An 18,802-nucleotide genomic window follows, 5' to 3' on the forward strand; every position below is an offset into this window, starting at 1 on the left:
GTTATAGCATATTATATTATTATTCGTAACAAAGCCTGGGGTTTTCTGTGCTCTGGTGTTTTCCTTACTTTCAACCAATAGCTAAGGTTCCGCCAGCCAATCGTTAAACTTTCAGTCACCTGCACCATTTGACTCATCTCGTCGCTCCCACTTCTCCATCGCTGCTTTACATGCAAGTTTCGACATCTGATATGCTTCATTTCGTATAGACTTTATAAAGTATTTCTCCCACTTTCCTAGCGTGCCTTCGTAGTGTAGTGGTTTTGCACGCTGGGCCGGTATTTCAGAGGTCCGTGGTTCGATTCCCGGCGAAGGCGTTTGCTAATTTTTCATCTTGCCTGCCTCCAAAAAATACCTAATGTCTCTACACCTTTATTAACGAATAATTTACCATCGTTTTTTCACCTAACCTTGGGATTTCTACAAAGAATATTCTGCTTATTAAACGTTATGTTTTCATTCTACGTTTATCACATATTTTATTAGCTTGGGATAGGGCTCCGGCCCAGGCATGCTTGTTTTGTGGCCTCTGGCCACCTAAGAAGTGTTTAAAAACAGTGTAAGTAGATGGATGAGGGGATTGATAGTAAATGAACGTCAAGTAAAGAAATATAAACACATATGAATAACCATACAATGGCCGCCTTGACCAGGGGTCGGCAACCTTTTGAAACGGAAGAGCCAAAATTTACAATTTACAAAATTTCCCAGTTTTTAAAGAGCCACTAAAAAGTTTCGTTTCAGTATTATAGCTTATATATATTTGATTTTTGACTTAACAGCTTTGAATATGGAATAGCATATATATATATATTATTCCGTATATATATATATATATATATATATATATATGTATGTATATAAACACAAATATAGACAGTTGTATCAATGGGAGCATTGGTTTTGCATGCCTTTTGGATGTTTGATTAAATCTGGCTTATAACTTGTTGTTTTAAGTTTCAAGCACGATTCTAGATTTTTATTTGTTAGTTGACTTTAAAAGTTACTTTCTATTATATTCATACAAGAGAACGCTTGCTCGCACGAATATGTCGACCTGAAGATCGTCAGTACTATGCCAATTTCTTCACCTCACTGTACCACTTTGAAATACTATTCCATGCTCTGAATATGAGGGCTTCAATTCGCGGAATTTCTTTTAGAGTGGTCCACTTGTGCTGCTCGATGTGCATGCTTTTCTGGACCTCAAACTCTTGCAATTTGCTCTTGAGTCCTGTGAACTTGCCACTCCACAAGTCTTTGGTTTTCTAATACAGCAGTTGCATTTGAAGCGATCCAGCATCAATTTCAAATGTCTCATTGTTGATATAATTTATATTTGCGTTGAGAGGATTTACTAAGAACGCAAGAGTACTTGTGTTTGTTTTGAATTGCTCGAATCTCTCAGCGAATCTGTCCTTCATATTTTTCAAAGCTATGTTGAAGTAATTCATGTCAATAATTGTATTGGTCTCATTGCGATATACTTCAGATTTTTAAAATTTACCGCTCTCCGTGTCTTCAACAAAAATAAGTAATTTGTTTTCAAAACAAACTACTACTTCAAGCAAGACATAGGCTGGGTTGCCCTTTCCTTGCAGTTTTAGATTTAGTTCATTTAGTTTCAAACATTCTACATTAAGTAGAATTTTTGCAGCCGTTTGTCTTCTTCCAATTCGGGACGGTTAATGCTTTTTTTCATTGAGGAATTTTTTTATTTCACTCAAACGCTTCTTGGTGAATTACACAGTGACAAGTTAGAATTTCATGGTTTATTTTTTTCTGAAGAATTAACATTACCCCTCTATGTATTCCTGTCATACTTCTGGCTATCGATAGCAATCCTACAGTTCTTCGTTTGGACCTTAGGAGGACATATTAACCCTACGAAAAGGGTAACTTGTGTCGTGTCTTTATGTCACAAGACTCAGCTATAGAAAGTGATAAGGCAGACGTCAGCTGAATGCCTTTCACGTGCATATGTGTTACATTTGAAAACATCTTAGCAGTTCTACCTTGTACTGTTTTTGCAGATAACCTCAAATCTTTGATTTTTTTATGATTTTTGCTTTAATTTTAATCTCACGAAACAGTTATTGAGATGCACGTATAAAACAATCTCTGACGTATTTGACGTGAATGGTTTTACTCTTTTTGCAATTTCTAACGATACTGCAATGCTTGGCAGATTTACATTATTGAAAGATTGTCCCCAGTTACTTAGAATGGAATATGACTGCCTTTTTATTTTTTGGAGCTCTTCAAGAGCTTTGTTTGTGCTTTCCCGGTTGTATATTTACCAGCAAACTGGGTATATTTTGTAGTGAAGTGTCTTCCCAAATTCGACTTATTTTGTGCGAGTTTTTGGTGGTAAATGAGACAACTCGGAAGGCCATCTCTGTTGCATATGAATGCAAACAACTCCGCCCAATCCTGATTGATTTCTCGGTTTTCTTTTTCAGTTCTTCTCTTTTTTTTTACCAGCTGCCATGCTGACGGCAGATCTGAAAAAATGATCAATAGTTCAAATTAACAGCACAGTAACAATGGTTCAAATTTATCTCATCACGGTCATGTTAAGCGTAATTAACGATTATGAAAAATAGAAGCTATTGAGAAATTAGGTACTTAAAAGTATATTTTCTTATTTTTTAAGGGTTTTGATAATGAATTATTAATTTTTCTCTATAGAACTGGAGAGCCGCAACTTTAGTCAAAAGAGCCGCACGCGGCTCGCGAGCCGCAGGTTGCCGATCCCTGGCCTAGACGGTACAGTGATTAGGGGAGCCTACTGCGGTACCAAAGCGTCCGAGTTCGAATCTTGGAGAAGGCATGGATGTAAATTGTCTGTCACTTCATAGGACTTAGCGGTGGCAGCTTAATTATTGTCTCCATAATAAAATGACCACCGTTTCCTGCTTTAGTAGTGGCAAAAACCTAAAAACGGCTACTGCCCGCTGTATAAAAAAATCCATAAAATGAAATTATTTTAAAAACTTTGAAATTTATCTTAGTGTATCAGTTTATTCTCAATTAACACCAGTATTCACAGTATACTGTAAAATCTTTGCCGTACAAAAAATTTTATTTCAAATTCAATATATCACACCATCAGCGTTGCAACAGATTATCAGCGAGAGCAACAATAAATTAGATCCATAAGATAGATTCAAAATGATCATTCTGGCTCACTTTTCTGAAAAGCTGAATGACTATCTCCTATCAAGTTCTTTTGGCAGAACATATATGTTTTTACCTATGAGTATTATTATGACTATTTATTATGACTCCCAGGCTCTAAATCTTTCAATTTTAAGTTTTAGGGTAATATCCAAGACTATTAAACATTTCCATTTCTTGGTAAACATTTTTAAAAGTTTCTATAAAATGATAATTCAGTAATATGAGAAGTAGTATGATAGTCTGTTTATTTAGAATTATTTTTTAGAAATAGATGTTCTAATCTCGAAAATTGTCAGTATTCATTTATTTAATTTTATAAAGGTGATTCTAATGTTCAGGAAAGTCATGATGTAAAGAAATATATTCCCAATCACCTTTATCTTGAAATATTTCAGTAAATTCTTCAATTAACGCATATCTAGAAGTACATTTCTAATCAATTTTATCTTGAAATATTTCAATAAGTTCTTCTGTTAATTCCTGATATATAGAAATACATTTCCGATCAACTTTATTGTAAAATTCTTTCAATAAATTCTTCTGATTTTTTTTAGTTTAGAAATACAAAATCAATCAACTTTATCTTTGAATTTTTCAATAAATACTTCAATAAATACTTTATGATATTCAGAAATATATTTCTAATCGACGTTATCTTGAAATTTTTCAATAAATTCATTTGATAGTTCCTGTCTACCCAAAATATATTCCAATCAACTTTATCTTGAAATTTTTCCATAAATTCGTGTGTAATAATTCCTGATTATTACAAATTCATTTCCTATAAAGATTATCTTGAAAGTTTTCAATAAATTTTTCATATTCAGAAATGAATTTCCAATCAGCCTTATCTTGAAATTTTTTTATAAATTCTGTTAATTTTTTATTTCTATAAATAATATACCAATGAACCTTATCTTGAACTTTTCTATAAATTCTTCCGATAATTTTTCATTTCCAGAAATATCATCCCCATGAACCTTATCATAACATTTTTTCTATAATTTCTTCCGATAATTTGTGATATTTAAAAATAAATTTCCAATCAGCCTTATCTTGAAATTTTTCAGTAAATTATTCTGATAATTTCTTGTGCTTAAATATTAATTACCAATCAACCATATCTTGAAATGATTCTGTAAATTTTTCTGACACTTTTAAGAATTAAGGTATTATTCAGGCACAATTAATCACATCCATTTATTTAGAATTATTTTTAGAACATTGTTATGAATGCTCTTGCAGGAATTCCATCTTCTAATACAAATCTTTTATCATCTTTTTGAAATAAAGCTTATTTATTCTTTACAGTTGAATATAAATCATGTTTCTTACTTCTAATAAGGTTCATGGAACTATATTGTTCACATAGATTGAATAAACAGTTTTTATAATCTTCAAACGTAATTCGGTTTTGAACTACACATTTCTTAATTCCTTTAGATTTCTTCATTATTTCTTCTTCGGTTTTATTACATGTAATTTTTATCTTAATCCTACAAATTTAATAAATACTTTACCACTTTTTTCATTTTACATAGAGCATTTTATATTTTTTAAATGCATATTATATCTAAATTCTTTAGGATAATTTGATGTTCCCAAATAATCAATCATACCTTTCATATCTTCAAAAAATCATCTATTTTAATATCATATATAAAATTAAGTGTCTCCACTTGAAATAATGAAAGGTCTTTTTATTTAGGCTTCATAAATATTATAATAAAAATCATACATTGAATGTTTTGATAAACCTAAAATACACATTCATATATAAATGGGTTTATCTAATTTTACTTCTGTTTTATTCATATGAACAGCTGCTATATTTTCAATAAATATTAAATATATATTTACTAAATAAATATTGTTCTACCTTCAAAATTTGACTTCAAACTAAATTTTTGAACTTGATCATAATAGGTACATAATTTTGCATTCATTCTTTTTCTAACGTTCTCAAAGGATTTTCCATATGACATATTCTCAAAAGGTTTTTCATATGGTATTTATTAATTTATAAAATTCTATCTCAAAATCATTAGCAATCCCTTTCCTAATTGCAGTATTTAAATCCATATATTTTTAAGCAATCTGATTGTTTAAATTTTAAAATTTTATATTTTTTAAATTTTAATCCCATACCTAAATAGTTTACAGCCGTGGTACCATTTGCACTTCAAAAGCAGATTAGTCTTATCGTAAACATGGCTTAAGAAAATCACTACAATGTGTGAATAAATCAACAGACGAAATAACTATTTACAAAGTTTATTTACAACATATTAGCTTTTTTAAATTACTCTCAAAACGAGAAATCTAAATTATTATTATTACCAACTCAGCCGGTTCTAGAAACAATTCTAAAACCAAAGTGCAAAAGATTTGCCACAAAAAAACGTGTAAAATTAATGATGCACTTCAGCGCTGTCTAACGGCCAAATCGGCAGTCACAACGCACTATCCCAGTCTGAATAATCACTGTTGTTCATCGTCAATAAAAGGAAATAATTAATTCAAAATACAACAAACTAAATTAGTAGTTAAGTATTCAACATTTTCAAAGTAGCATTTCAAATTCTTGAATAAAAATAAAATGCAGCTAAATTATACTTTCATACAGTAGGCAAACAAATATTCAAATTCAAAACATAATGTAAGGTTGGTATCTAGAATAATAAAAATAATAAATGAATTATATGAATAAATAAAATGAAGAAAATGAAAATAATTTTATGATTGTCCATTCAGTCCAGTTCAAGCTTATATAGTATTTGAATGGGTATCTTTATAATTCTTGTTGGTGTTTGAAGAACACAGGACGTAACTTCTGAATCACGTTATAAACACAACTCGTTAAGACATCTGACTTCCGAAGATGCTTTGGTAAATTTTCGTCATGGATCAGCACTACGTCACTAACTTTAAATGATGAGGATTCTGATGAAGTGACTCGATACACAGAAAGTTCTAACAGATTTTCTTTTCTCCAGCTTTTCCAAAAGTGTTTAATGGATTGCTGTCAGTATTTAAATTGTTTTGTAGGCATTTTTCTCTTGGATTCAGATCCAGTGATTACAGGCAATCCATGAGGCAATGATGTTAGTCTTTTTCCTGCTAAGAAAAGGACCGGAGTTAAAGGTCCTGCTAAAAAGGACTCTGGTTCGGAGGGCTGTTCATAGGTAGGACACAATGGTCGAGAGTTGATAACTGCTTCAATTTTAGTCAATGGCGTTTCCATTTCTTCGAAAGTAAAACAAGTCCTACCAAGGACATTTTCTAGTGGTGTCTTTGCGGTGAGAACCATCCTTTTCCCAGTTTCCCCCACCATGAGGCTCTAAGCACAATAAATTTCTATGTTACTTTGTTTTTTGAGAAGTAGTCTAGAACTTCTTCTTCTGAAGTGTTCTTCCAAATTTTCTTCAGTACAGAATCAGCTTTGATAAATGTTTTAGCATTGCCACTGCAAATTATTTTACAAAGTCCTCTTCGTGCTTTCAAAGAGCTAGAATAACTTTCAAAGAGCTAGAATAAAGGGTGTCAGTGTTCAAATTTCTTACCAATTCTAGATCCTTATATCCAATTCTAGCCTTAAATAAAGCGAAAGCAAATAATAAATTATAAGCCTTTTCTGAACGAGATGAAGTTTTGATATAAATCAGTTCCCCAAAATCTGTTCCAGTTATTTCAAATAGTGGAGTTTCTATAATTCTATTTCTAGGTTAGTGGGACTATTACTTCCTTACCCGGGTAGCATTAAACCTTTTACAAACTAAGCAAGATTTTAGGACAGATTTCACACATCTCCTTCCTTTGATAATAAAATATTTCTCTCTAGATGTGATGATGTGGTAACTAATCCAAAGTGATATAATCTCTCATGTGTATCCATAATCAACAGCTTAACAAATTTAGATTTGTCAGGAAGCACTCTAGGGTAGTTTTACTAGTTCTTGGAATTCAGAGAATTGCCGTCTACCTTTCAGCACAAGTAATCTATTTTAATCTAATTCAGGATTAAGGTTATATAAATCTGATTCCTTACTGATAGATTTTCCACATTTTAATTGATCTATTTCAATGTTAAATACCGGTTTTTGAATACATTGAATCCAGTGCATTTCTGCCTTATCGAACTGTGAGCTGTTAGTGGACCGGAGACCTTAGAGTTTCTTTATTTGAATTATGCATAAAGCGCATTATCAATCTTGTGATACGGTAAACTCTTCTAAGATGCTAAATTTATCAACATTTAAAACTGTTTCAGATATTACGTGCAATATAATTGAGTAATTTGTGGTTTCAAACTTTTCAGTTAACGCATCTTCGTTTAATTCAGTTACTAATTTTGACGGCCATGAATGTTCGTGAAGTGGCAACCAAACTAGACCTTGCCACCACACGTTATTTCCTAAACGTTATCAGCTTTTCACCTCGCGTCACTAAGCATCTGGATTTTCTCTACCGATACAATAGTTCAAGTTTTCTGAATCTGTAAGGGATTGAATTCCTCTGACTCTGTTGGAAGCAAAGGGCTTCCAATTCATAGCAGATCCTTTTATCCAATGAAGCGTTATTGTTGAATGTGTCCACAACTTTATCTTCGCACTTTGAAAGACTAGTGCCATCTTTAAAGTTGCAGCAATTACGGCACCATTAATTCTAATCGCGGAAGCGCAACTCGTTTCACAGGAGACATTATACCTTTTGTCCAGATGAAACTTGTTTTAATTTCATTATTTTTAACGAAGTACCTAAAATAGGATGCTGTATCAAAATGCCTTAGGACTAGCACCACAGAAAATGTGGATTTGTACCTGATCTTTTATGGAATTCGTTCCTTGTTAGAATATTTCCTAAGTATCTGTAAAGGTAGGAAATATTTCCTAGGTATCCGTTTTAGAGCACCAAACTTTCAATTCATTTTCCAAATCTAGGGATAACTCATTATCCCATGCTAACCCTTTCTCCAAAAATGTCAGCAACAGATACTAATTTGCGTACCCAATCTTCATCATTTCAACCTGTCGCGTAGCCAGTAAAGAGTTACGATCCATGTTGCTACCTCTGTGCACAGTTCCATGAAACTTGTCAACATACTTTTCTCGAGACAACTACCTTGTTTTAGTATGAAGCAAGAGAGTCTCATGGTGGCTTCTCGTGTTTTTACACTTTAGTTTAAAAAGTATGTTTTTAAGAAGTTGCGATTTCATATAATTTGTGGTTTTTATAGTGCTATTCTAATATCATAAATTCAGGGCAATTTTTTTCAAGGGGCATTCGTGCGCGTGAAGAATGCAAGGGTTGTTTTTACATTTCTTTGCCTTATTTTTCTTTTTTAACAATTGCTCCTGCATTGGATCTATCACTGCCATATTATCATCAGTTCATATATTTATGCAGTTTTCCCACGATTTTTCTTATAATGAGATGGGTTCATCTAAAAGACGTACGGTGGCAAATTGTCGTAGGTGGGAAATTTTCGAAAGCAGAAACTTCTTCCGCGACCTCAAAAAACAGAGTATCAGCTGTCTAAAACATAACATCGATATAATATTGTCTCTCAATATTTCGAAATTCACCTCACAGCGGGATCAAACACGACAGCAAAAGGCAGCGCCGCCTACCTCCTTCCTACAATATTGTTCGCAGTTCTTAAATTTAAATAAATACCCTCGAATCTATATGTACAATTTAAAAATACAGTGAACAGCAAGAAATGAGGAATATATTTTACTTTGTAATGCTGAGGTCACCAAAAAATTCTTTTCTTCTATTTACCATAGACTGCATTCCGAGTCTTTCTTCTTTGTAAATTTTAAAGTTTCTCAGGTTTTGGTCACGGTAAATTTGCAAGTTACCTGTTTCGTTTTAATCTCAAACAATTTATGTGAATGTTCAGAAAGAGTACCTCAGGATGTGGAACATTTTATTTTCTCATGCCCTACGTTTGATGGACCTAGATTATGCTTAAAGAACGATTTGATAATTTTCGGAGTGACTTGGCCAGTGAACTTATCTGTTTTCGTGAAATCTAGACTGCTGTTCTCTGCTTTTGTTAGTTTTATTTATGCATGTAACTTTTAATGTTTTAGTTAACTTACTTCTGCAAGCCCCGTGTTGTACATATGTGGTGCACGGTGAGTCTATATATTTTCAAAAAAAAAAAAAAAAAAAAATTCCTACTACAGGCTATACAGATCAATTATTTAATTGATTATTTGAGATCGGACTTGTAAGTACAACTAATTTTTTTCTTACTTTCCGTTCTAAAAGATAACGAATAAAGTGTTGATTCAAATTGATTTTGTGCATTTATACATTAATCCTTTTCTAGTAAAATAAATGAAATTATTGCCCTTCAATATTGTATTATAATTATTAGAAATAATGTCTTTCCGTAGCTTTTGTAGTATTTTTACTTCCTTGTACGATGTAAAGGAAGTATTGTAATCGCTAAAAATTTCGGGTATCATATTTGAACGAAAATATCCATTTCGACCGCTTTCGAATCCATTTGAACGATGTCTTTGCGTGACATATATACGTACGGACAGAATAAAGGACTGTTTTGCCAAAATGGACTTAATATCGATTCAGAAGAGATTTTTTTTGAAGTGTATAAGTGCATACGTTACATATGAATGTATCTCGCATAACTCAAAAACGAGTAGCCGTAGAATAATTGAAATTTTGTATACGGGCCTTCCAACAACATACAGCTGTGCACCTCTCTTTTTCGTTGCAATGGGCCGCACCATTGTATATAAATATATATTTATTTCGAGTACATATATTAAACGTATATATATATATATATTCCCACCCTGTTACCCCTCTCGGTGAACTTAGCATTTTCAGCATTATATGCTGGTAAATTGTGCATTATTTTACTGTCTGTAAAAAAAAAAAGAATTATGTTGTTCTTATGTTACGGTTAAGTTTTTATACCTTTATTTAAATTGCATGGAATAGTTATAGAATTATCAAGAGTATGGTTATCGAATGCATGGAATATAACAGCTATAACTAAATGGAATAGTTATAGAATTATCAATCATATAGTTATATCAACAAGTGGCGAGTTAAGCCTGAAAAGCCCTTCATTTGTTTACATTTGAAAGTTTTAGCAGAGTATTGAAGATAGTAAGTAAGTTAGTCTCTTAGTCACAGAAGTCTGTTGTGCACCAATCTCAATGTCTTTTTGCACGGAGGAATCAAAAACTTAACTTTTAGTTTTGAGCACCGACACTTTTGCCTTCCTGCCCGTTTGGCAAATTGTTTGTTTTCACACAAAATCTCTAATTTTAGTTACAAAAATTGTTTTCTTAACTCTATTTTGTGTTTTAGGTTTTTTCTGTGTTATACAGACTTTAATGAAAATATTTTGAGTTTATCTGTATTACAGTTTTACAATTTCTAACGAAGATATTTTGACTTTTTTTTTTTTTTTTTTTTTTTTTTTTTTTTGTATTTTTGCCTTCCTACGAACCTGAATTGATTGAATGAGAAATATATCTGTCTATAGTGAAACTTATGGAAATAAATTTAATAGAAGGGCAGCAAAAATAATGTGTGTAATTCTATAGGCCGTACAAGGAAGTCATATGCTGCCCACAACTGATTTTTTTGCAAAGTACGTACGTACGCTGCGCAAAAAAATGGGACAGTTCTATATTACCTATTGTACTGGACCGATTGACGAAATTGAAATTGCGTTTTTCGTGTCTCAAAAGCGCGACGTAGGATATATATTAGATTTTTACATAGCATTGCTCTAACATATGTATTTTTTGACACACAATGGGACCTTTTTCTGAAACAGCATTCCACTTTTTTTCCATATTTTGATTCACGTAGGGCATGAGAAAATAAAATGTTCCACATCCTGAGGTACTCTTTCTGAACATTCACATAAATTGTTTGAGATTAAAACGAAACAGGTAACTTGCAAATTTACCGTGACCAAAACCTGAGAAACTTTAAAATTTACAAAGAAGAAAGACTCGGAATGCAGTCTATGGTAAATAGAAGAAAAGAATTTTTTGGTGACCTCAGCATTACAAAGTAAAATATATTCCTCATTTCTTGCTGTATTTTCACAGTTCTTCACTGTATACAGTTCTTCACTGTATTTTTAAATCAAAATATGGAATTTGATTCCATATTTTGATTTTGAGTCAAATTTCGCCCAAATGTTAAATTTTGTAAAATTTGGTGCAAAATTTAAGGAGAAATTCAAAAATGTGTCTTGGCAATTTTTTTTTTTTTTTTTTTTTTTTTTTTTTTTTTTTTCAGTTTGCGCCAAGAATAATTCACTTGGCGAACTTCATAATATAAGGAAACCTATTTTCCTTTCCCTTCCACTGAGCAGGACCGGGAAAAAAGTGACTTCATTCCTACCTTTTTACATTGTGCACGAGCGGAAAAAGTCACATCGCTCCTACTTCCAAATAATTTTAACCAAGTGCCTAAACCACATTTAATATTATTATGGCTTTTAACAAATATGCGAAATTTCAAAAAGCGCCAATATATAAATTCACGTATATCTTCGGAAATTTTGAATAAAAAAACTGTAACTTTTCTCAGGTATGCTTACAAATACATGTAATAAATCAAAATTCGGCGAATTTTATTTGGAATGAACCTCAATTTCCAAATGCGAAAAGAAGAATCAACTAAGTTTAATAAAAAAAAAGATATTAATAAATATATATCAAACTCAATTAACATTGAGGAGCTAAAATTTTGAGAGCTAATTTTTTAAAAACTACTCGTGCGATTTTTACAAAACTTGGTAGTCTCGCGTAATTTGAATCGTAAAATCAAAATATGGGGAAAATTGACATGTTGTTTCAGAAAAAATCCGATTTTGTGTCAAAATACCTATATTACAACAATGCTACATATAAATCTAATACATACCCTAAGTCACGCTTTCGAGACATGAAAAGCGCAACTTCCGTCAATCGGTCCAGTAGAACGGGAGATATAGAACTGCCCCCTCTTTTTCCTACTGTGTACATGAAAATACATGGCTGATACAGCTGAAGATGTTATTTTCTTTACTAGTTACAAAACATTACAATGTGACTGACGCTATTAAATGACGAGTCTTATATCCATGTAATAGTGAGAGCGTGGGAAGTGCCTAAATGCAGCATATTGCAAGTTTGTTTTTGCAGATGTTAGTTGCCTATCCATCACAACTCTCAGCTGCTGCCTTCCGAAGATGGTAGTCGAAAGTAAATGAGCAATGAAACACATAGCAATGAAAATTGAAATTTTGCATATGGGACCGCTGTAACATCTATAGTTTTGCATCTTCCTCATATATTATTTCCCAGTATTCCCAGTATTTATATCGAACGTCTTACCCGGCTTGGTGAGCTCTAATTTTTATTCTTATGTGTTCGTAAATTTTTCACTTTTTCCTTTAAAAGTGATTAAATTGTGTTGTTCTTCTCTTCGGCATGCCTTTAGTTAATCTGCATGCAGTTGTTGTAGAATTATTCAAAATTTAAAAGTATTATTGGAGCTAAGCCTAATCTGAACGTGTGGTAAAACTTCAGTCCAATAATATTTTTCTTGAGGAATGTCTGCGTTTGATATATTGATTATATTTTTTTAGAAACCCTTGTCATAAGAGCAGTTACAGAATTTTTGCGATTTATAGATTGTAAGTCTGCTGAATTTCTTGGATTATATCGTAATGGAAACATTCTAACGGCAGTGGAACTGTTTGCCGAATTTGATCCATTCTTGAAAGAACATCTAAAGAATTATGAGAGACTGGGTAGCAGTCTCTCATAATCTCTTGTGAGGAACTTGTGAGCCACTTGTGAGGAAGTGTATGTGGTACATACACTGGCCCAGAAGTGCAGAGAAGTTATATTTTACAGTGCAAGGATAGCTAAATACGTCTCCATAATTGTGAATTCAACATATGACATCTCATATGTATAACAGTTATCGATTGTTATATTTCCAAGAACGCCAACAGAGGTGTTCCTCTGATGGTGTTCTTGGACATACCTCATTCGTACCAAATACTGGAAATAAATACGAGAAACTGTACATTGCTATAACGAACACCTCGGCATCCCTTGAAGTTAATGTAAACAAATGTAGAGACCAGTCATACGATAATGCTGCGAAAATGGCATGAGCCTATACCTGTCTCCAAGCAAAAATTAAGAATGGAAGCAAATTTGTTGAATTCTTGCCCTGTCCAGCCCATTCTCTGAATCCAGTTGAAGATTCAGACACTAATTGTATTCAACCTATAAATTATTTTACACTTCTGCAAGAAATCTACAATATTTTTTGGCATTCGCGATGCGTTGGGAGAAACTGAAGAATAACGATGTGCAGAGACATTGGGTTATTTTGAAGCAGGAGACATGAAAAAATTAGCAATGCTCTCGCCGGGACTCTAACGATGAACCAGTACACCACGAAGGCATGCCAAAAAGGCGGGATAAATAGTTTATACACTCTCCCTTTTAAAGGCCGACTGGAATTACCAATACCCAATCGCCAAATCCTGGTGGTGGAGAATAATTATCCACCACCTTTTTTAGTTCGGGTGCCACTGTAGAATCTATTAGGTTTTTTACTTCCTCGTACGAAGTAAAAATGAAGTATTGTAATGGCGAAAAATTTCGGGTACCATGTTTCAACGAAAATACCCATTTTGACCGCTATCGAATGCAATTTAACGATGTTTTTGCGGGACATCTGTACGTTATGACAGAATAAAAGGACTCGCTTCCCCCAAAAAAATTATAAAACTGATTTAAAATGAATTCTGAAGAGACTTTTGCGTGGCATCTGCGGGTACGTACGTACGTATGTATATATGTATCTCGCATAACTCAAAAACTAGCTGCCTCAGAACTTTCAAATTTTGTATATATGGCTGATATAACATGCAGATATGCACCTCCGATTTTGGTTGCAATCGGCCGCACCAAAAGTATATAAATATATGTAGATATATATATCCACTCTGTTACTCGGTTCAGTGATCTCAGTTTCTTTAATCTTATATATTTGTAAATTGTTCATTTTTTCTTTGAAAATGGTTGAATTATGTTGTTCTTATCTTCCGGTTAAGGTTTTTATGCCTTTAGTAAATCTGCGTGCAATATTTGTAGAATTATGAACAATTTAAAAGTTGTTTAAGTGCGGCTAAGCCTAATTAGTTTACCATGGCGGCCATATTTCTTTACATTTGAAACTTAGAAGAATAGTGGATTTGTTACCAATCTAGAGAAACTAAGCTTCGCAACAACAGAGATAACGCCTTCTTTTATTATTACGAATTACATCATGTTTAATCCATTCTGGAATTTATTCGAGGAAATAAGTGTTTAAGATTTACTTCGTAATTTTTAATATATATATTTGGAGGTTTTATGTATTTTTCCCTTGTCGCGTAGTGAGAACTGAATTAGTTGAATGCGAAATACTGAATCGTCTATGAAAAACTGTTTACTTTTTTTTTTTTTTTTTGTTTAATTTCTTTTATACAACGTTTTTGATTTATTATAGTATTTGAATAGAACGTGTGGCAACGATTAAGTAATTCTTCATTCAAATGACATAAATTTTGTGCATTCTGAGTTATAAAATGAAAACCGTGCTAAAGAGAAATTACAAGTTGCTGCAGATATCCTCTGTAAGTGGTTATTGCGTGTAAGATAAAGATTAATACTTTCAAGTCCCAATTAATATTTTTTTTAATCAAACCTAAAAGAAGTTAGCAATATCACACTAGATGGCGGCACTGTTCCCAAAGTAAATTACGTAAAATACCCTGGAGTTATGTTAGACGAAAGGTTAACTTTTACACCGCAAACCCTGTATGTCAGAAAAAAAGCACATACAGCTTTTATATCCATTTACGCTCTACTTGGCAGAAATTCCCAGCTACAACACAGCACCAAAAGAATTTTGTATTTACAAGCTATCAGACCAATCCTGCTATATGTAGCGCCGGCGGGAGCTGCCGCGGCCAGATCAAATCGACAACTGCTTCAAAAACTTCAAAATAAATTTTTGAGAATAATAACAATTTCACGGTGGTTCGTAAGAAACACTGTAATGCATCACGAATTAAAATGTTTGCCATTAGACAACGAAATTCTAAAGCATTTTCACAATTTCTACACGAAATGTGGCAATCACGAAAATGCCATAGTAAGAAACATAGGAGACTATGACTGCACGGTGATATAGCGGTTCAAATGACCAAGAAGGATCAGACACAACGAATTGTGGTGAATTATACATAGTGTAAATACGTTATTTTTCAATTTTATTTCTTCATTTTTACTTATTTATTTTATTATAATTCCTGGCAAAACAGGATAAGAACTTTGCACCCGTCAAAGCGGGTATAGACATTGATCATTGTATGTTAATTTGTTTAAAAATTACGCGAATCACCGATTGGTCAGAGCCTGTACTAGTTCTGCACGACGATATGCAGTCTCCGACGAAACGTCATAGAAGTAGGTCACTACATCCCTAGCGCTCAAGATATGCAATATGCAAAGATATGCTAACTGCCATTGTTGATTGCTATATTGCTAATCTACTACAATTGCCTTTATGGAAGACTACAGCACGAATGATGCATAAGTGAGTTCCAAAATTTTGGATTTTTATTTTCTAAAATTATCCGAAAGGGACAAATATAGAATGGTAAAGACCGCTTGGTCGTACACCACTTACTAAAGTGATAACCTAAGACCTAAGTTATAAAATGAATGAAATGTAACGCTGTTAAGTGAACCTAGCGTCAGAGTGTCGCTATGGTAAACAAATATAGCGAATTTTAAAGAGTGCATTTATTCTGTTGTGGTTTATGTGCTATCGACAAAGTAGATTTGATTCAATGTAATAAGTTTAAACGAAATGCATAAAAAATGCGTATAATTTAATATTCCGTACAAGGAAGTCATATGGTGTACACATCAGATATTTTTTTAGAAGCAGAAGACAAAAAATGAGCAAGGACCTCGCCGTGACTCGAACCACAGACCTCTCGAATACGCGCCAAGCGTGTTGACCACTACACCACGAAGACACGCTAAGAAGGCGGGAGAAATGTCTTATAGATGTAGAAAATCATACCAAAGGATATGTATTCCATGGATAATCATGCAGCCATGATACCTGCAAGTGTTTATTCAAGTCATGGAAAGACATTCACAATATTCTGAAATCAATCTCAAATGACAGATCAGAAAAGGCGATTACAAGGCTGAAGCATAAGGATTAATTAAGGGAATGATGAGATTTGAAACGGACGTTTGTAACTGTTTTTGGAGAAGTATTTTGAATCGCATCAATGAAATCAGTAAAAAGGTATAACAGGAAGACGCTGATATTGGATTGGTCATCGATTTGTACAAATCCCCGTGAAAATTTCAAAACTTGTGAAGAGAAGGTGAAGGTGCTAAGTGTTAAGCGTAATTACACTGCGCATGAAAAGCGCATCAGAAAGGGAAAGTGACATTTGATGAAAGCGACGATGATGAAGAAATTCTGTTCACTGCTAAGACTCGTTTCAAAATTCTTTACAATTAAGGAATTTACAATCTTGGAACTGGACTGTCGAAAATGTGCGTACGTCAGCGTGTTCGAAATTCTCTATGTTCTCTTTGAATTTCGCGAACTCTCCGTTGGAGAAACAAGGAGTGAAGCATCAAAATTGTAGAGTCATAAGTTTTTTTTACAATGCTTCTGCCAGGGCTCGAATCTGAGCCTCTCGAATATGCGCAAAACATGCTACCATTACACCCCGAAGGCATGATGGAAGGATGAAGAAAACACCTTAGATGGGGGATTAAATTTTCGTTCAGAATAAATCCAGACTAAAAGTGTAATGTGAGCGAAAGGAAAGGTAATTTTTATTTGGTTGAATTAATATGTAAATATGTATATATGAAATTTTATATTCGGGTGGAATGGCGCTTAATTTTCATTTTATTGTGAATCTAATAAACGTTTACATAACTTTCTTATTCCTTATTTTATTACCTATTTTCAGTTTTCTCAGAAATATAGCATAGGCAGCGATTTGTTTCAGCCTATAGGCGGCACATCTACGCGCAACAGTGGTATTTGACAAACATGGTGAAATGTGGTACAAATTACCTAGACATACTATAAGCATATTCTCTCTTTTATAGTCAAGTCGCCTCATTTCAAGGCTAGCAGCTATGGAAAGGCCTTAACCATTATTTTACATACAGGAAAACTGATTTATTTTTTAAATGAAGCTGAGTGTATGCAAATGTTATTTTCTCTATACGAAAACTGTAAACGTAATACTTTACGATAGCGGATTTTTAGTTTCAAAATTTATTTTAGTATAAAATTTGTTGATTTTTTATAAAAACGAACTTGTTAAACATTAAAAGTATCTTTCTTTCCTTTTTAATTAGATACAATAAATGAGAGAGAAAATCTACAAATCACAGCTGTAAAATTACATATGCCTGAAGATTTTGTTCCAGGAACAGAAAGTTGCATAATTACAGCTTTGGGTAAGTACTGGTTGTTGAAATCATTTTACACACTTCATCTCTTTTCCAGGCCTTTAATTACCGGTAGAAATAATTTTTAATTAATGTGTATTAATATTTGGTAAACGTGTGTTTAGGAATAAAAATGAAAAGATGCTTTTCTGTATTCTACGTGGCACGTAGGACGCTTTCTTTCTTTCTTTTGGCCATCGACAAAACAGCTTGTCCATTGGGTTAGTTGTTTATCACTTTATAGATTCCGCTGATGGAATAAAAGAAAAGTTAAAGCAATGTCCTCTGGAACTTAATCGGATTGACTTTGGGTTAAAAGAAAGGACAAGATAAAAAGAAAAGTAAAAAGGTACAGACAGTTCTATTACAACATTATAGTATAAGTCGGGCATATAAATATGATAAGACTAGAGTGTAAGTACAAGGACAGATGTATAGATGGGATCAGTACAAATATATTTAAATACTACGTATCACATAAGAGAAATGTATAAATTAAATTTATAGGAACGTACTCTACGGGAAAAAATGGGACAGTTCTATATCTACCGTTCTACTGGGCACACTGATGATTTTCAAATTGCGTTTTCCATGTCTTGAAAGCGCAATTTAGAATGTATATTAGATTTATACATAGCATTGTTCTAACATAAGTATTTTGACACAAAATGGGACTTTTTCTGCAATAATATACCAATTATTTTTCCATATTTTGATTCTACGACTCAAATTATGCCTAAATATTATATTTTGTAAAATTTGGTGCAAAATTTAAGAGAAATTCAAAAATTTATCTTGGCGAATTTTTTTCAGTTGCGCCAAGAATAATTCACTTGGCGAACTTCTTAATATAGGGCAACCTATTTTCCTTTCCCTTCCATTGTGCAGGAGCGGAAAAATGTCACTTCGTTCCCACCTTTTTACATTATGCATGGGCGGAAAATTCACATCATTCCTACTTTCAAACAATTTTAACGAAGTGCCTAAACCACATTTGATGTTATTATCGCTTTCAACAACTATGTCAAATTTCAAAACGCGCCATTATGTAAATTCACGTA

General features: G+C 32.9%; 1 protein-coding gene across 1 annotated transcript in view; it reads left to right on the forward strand.

Annotated features, from left to right (window-relative positions):
• LOC118183538 (venom factor-like) overlaps positions 1-18,802 on the forward strand; it is a 337,533-nt gene that overhangs the window by 208,614 nt on the left and 110,117 nt on the right. Inside the window, exon 22 of the mRNA XM_085818275.1 lies at positions 17,649-17,750. Within this exon, the coding sequence (XP_085674401.1) occupies positions 17,649-17,750 (102 nt within the window). The remainder of the gene's footprint in view (positions 1-17,648; positions 17,751-18,802) is intronic.

The sequence above is a fragment of the Stegodyphus dumicola genome, chromosome 6, assembly GCF_044657685.1.
Source record: "Stegodyphus dumicola isolate Sdum_Otavi_A_Nest chromosome 6, ASM4465768v1".
Classification (NCBI taxonomy): domain Eukaryota; kingdom Metazoa; phylum Arthropoda; class Arachnida; order Araneae; family Eresidae; genus Stegodyphus; species Stegodyphus dumicola.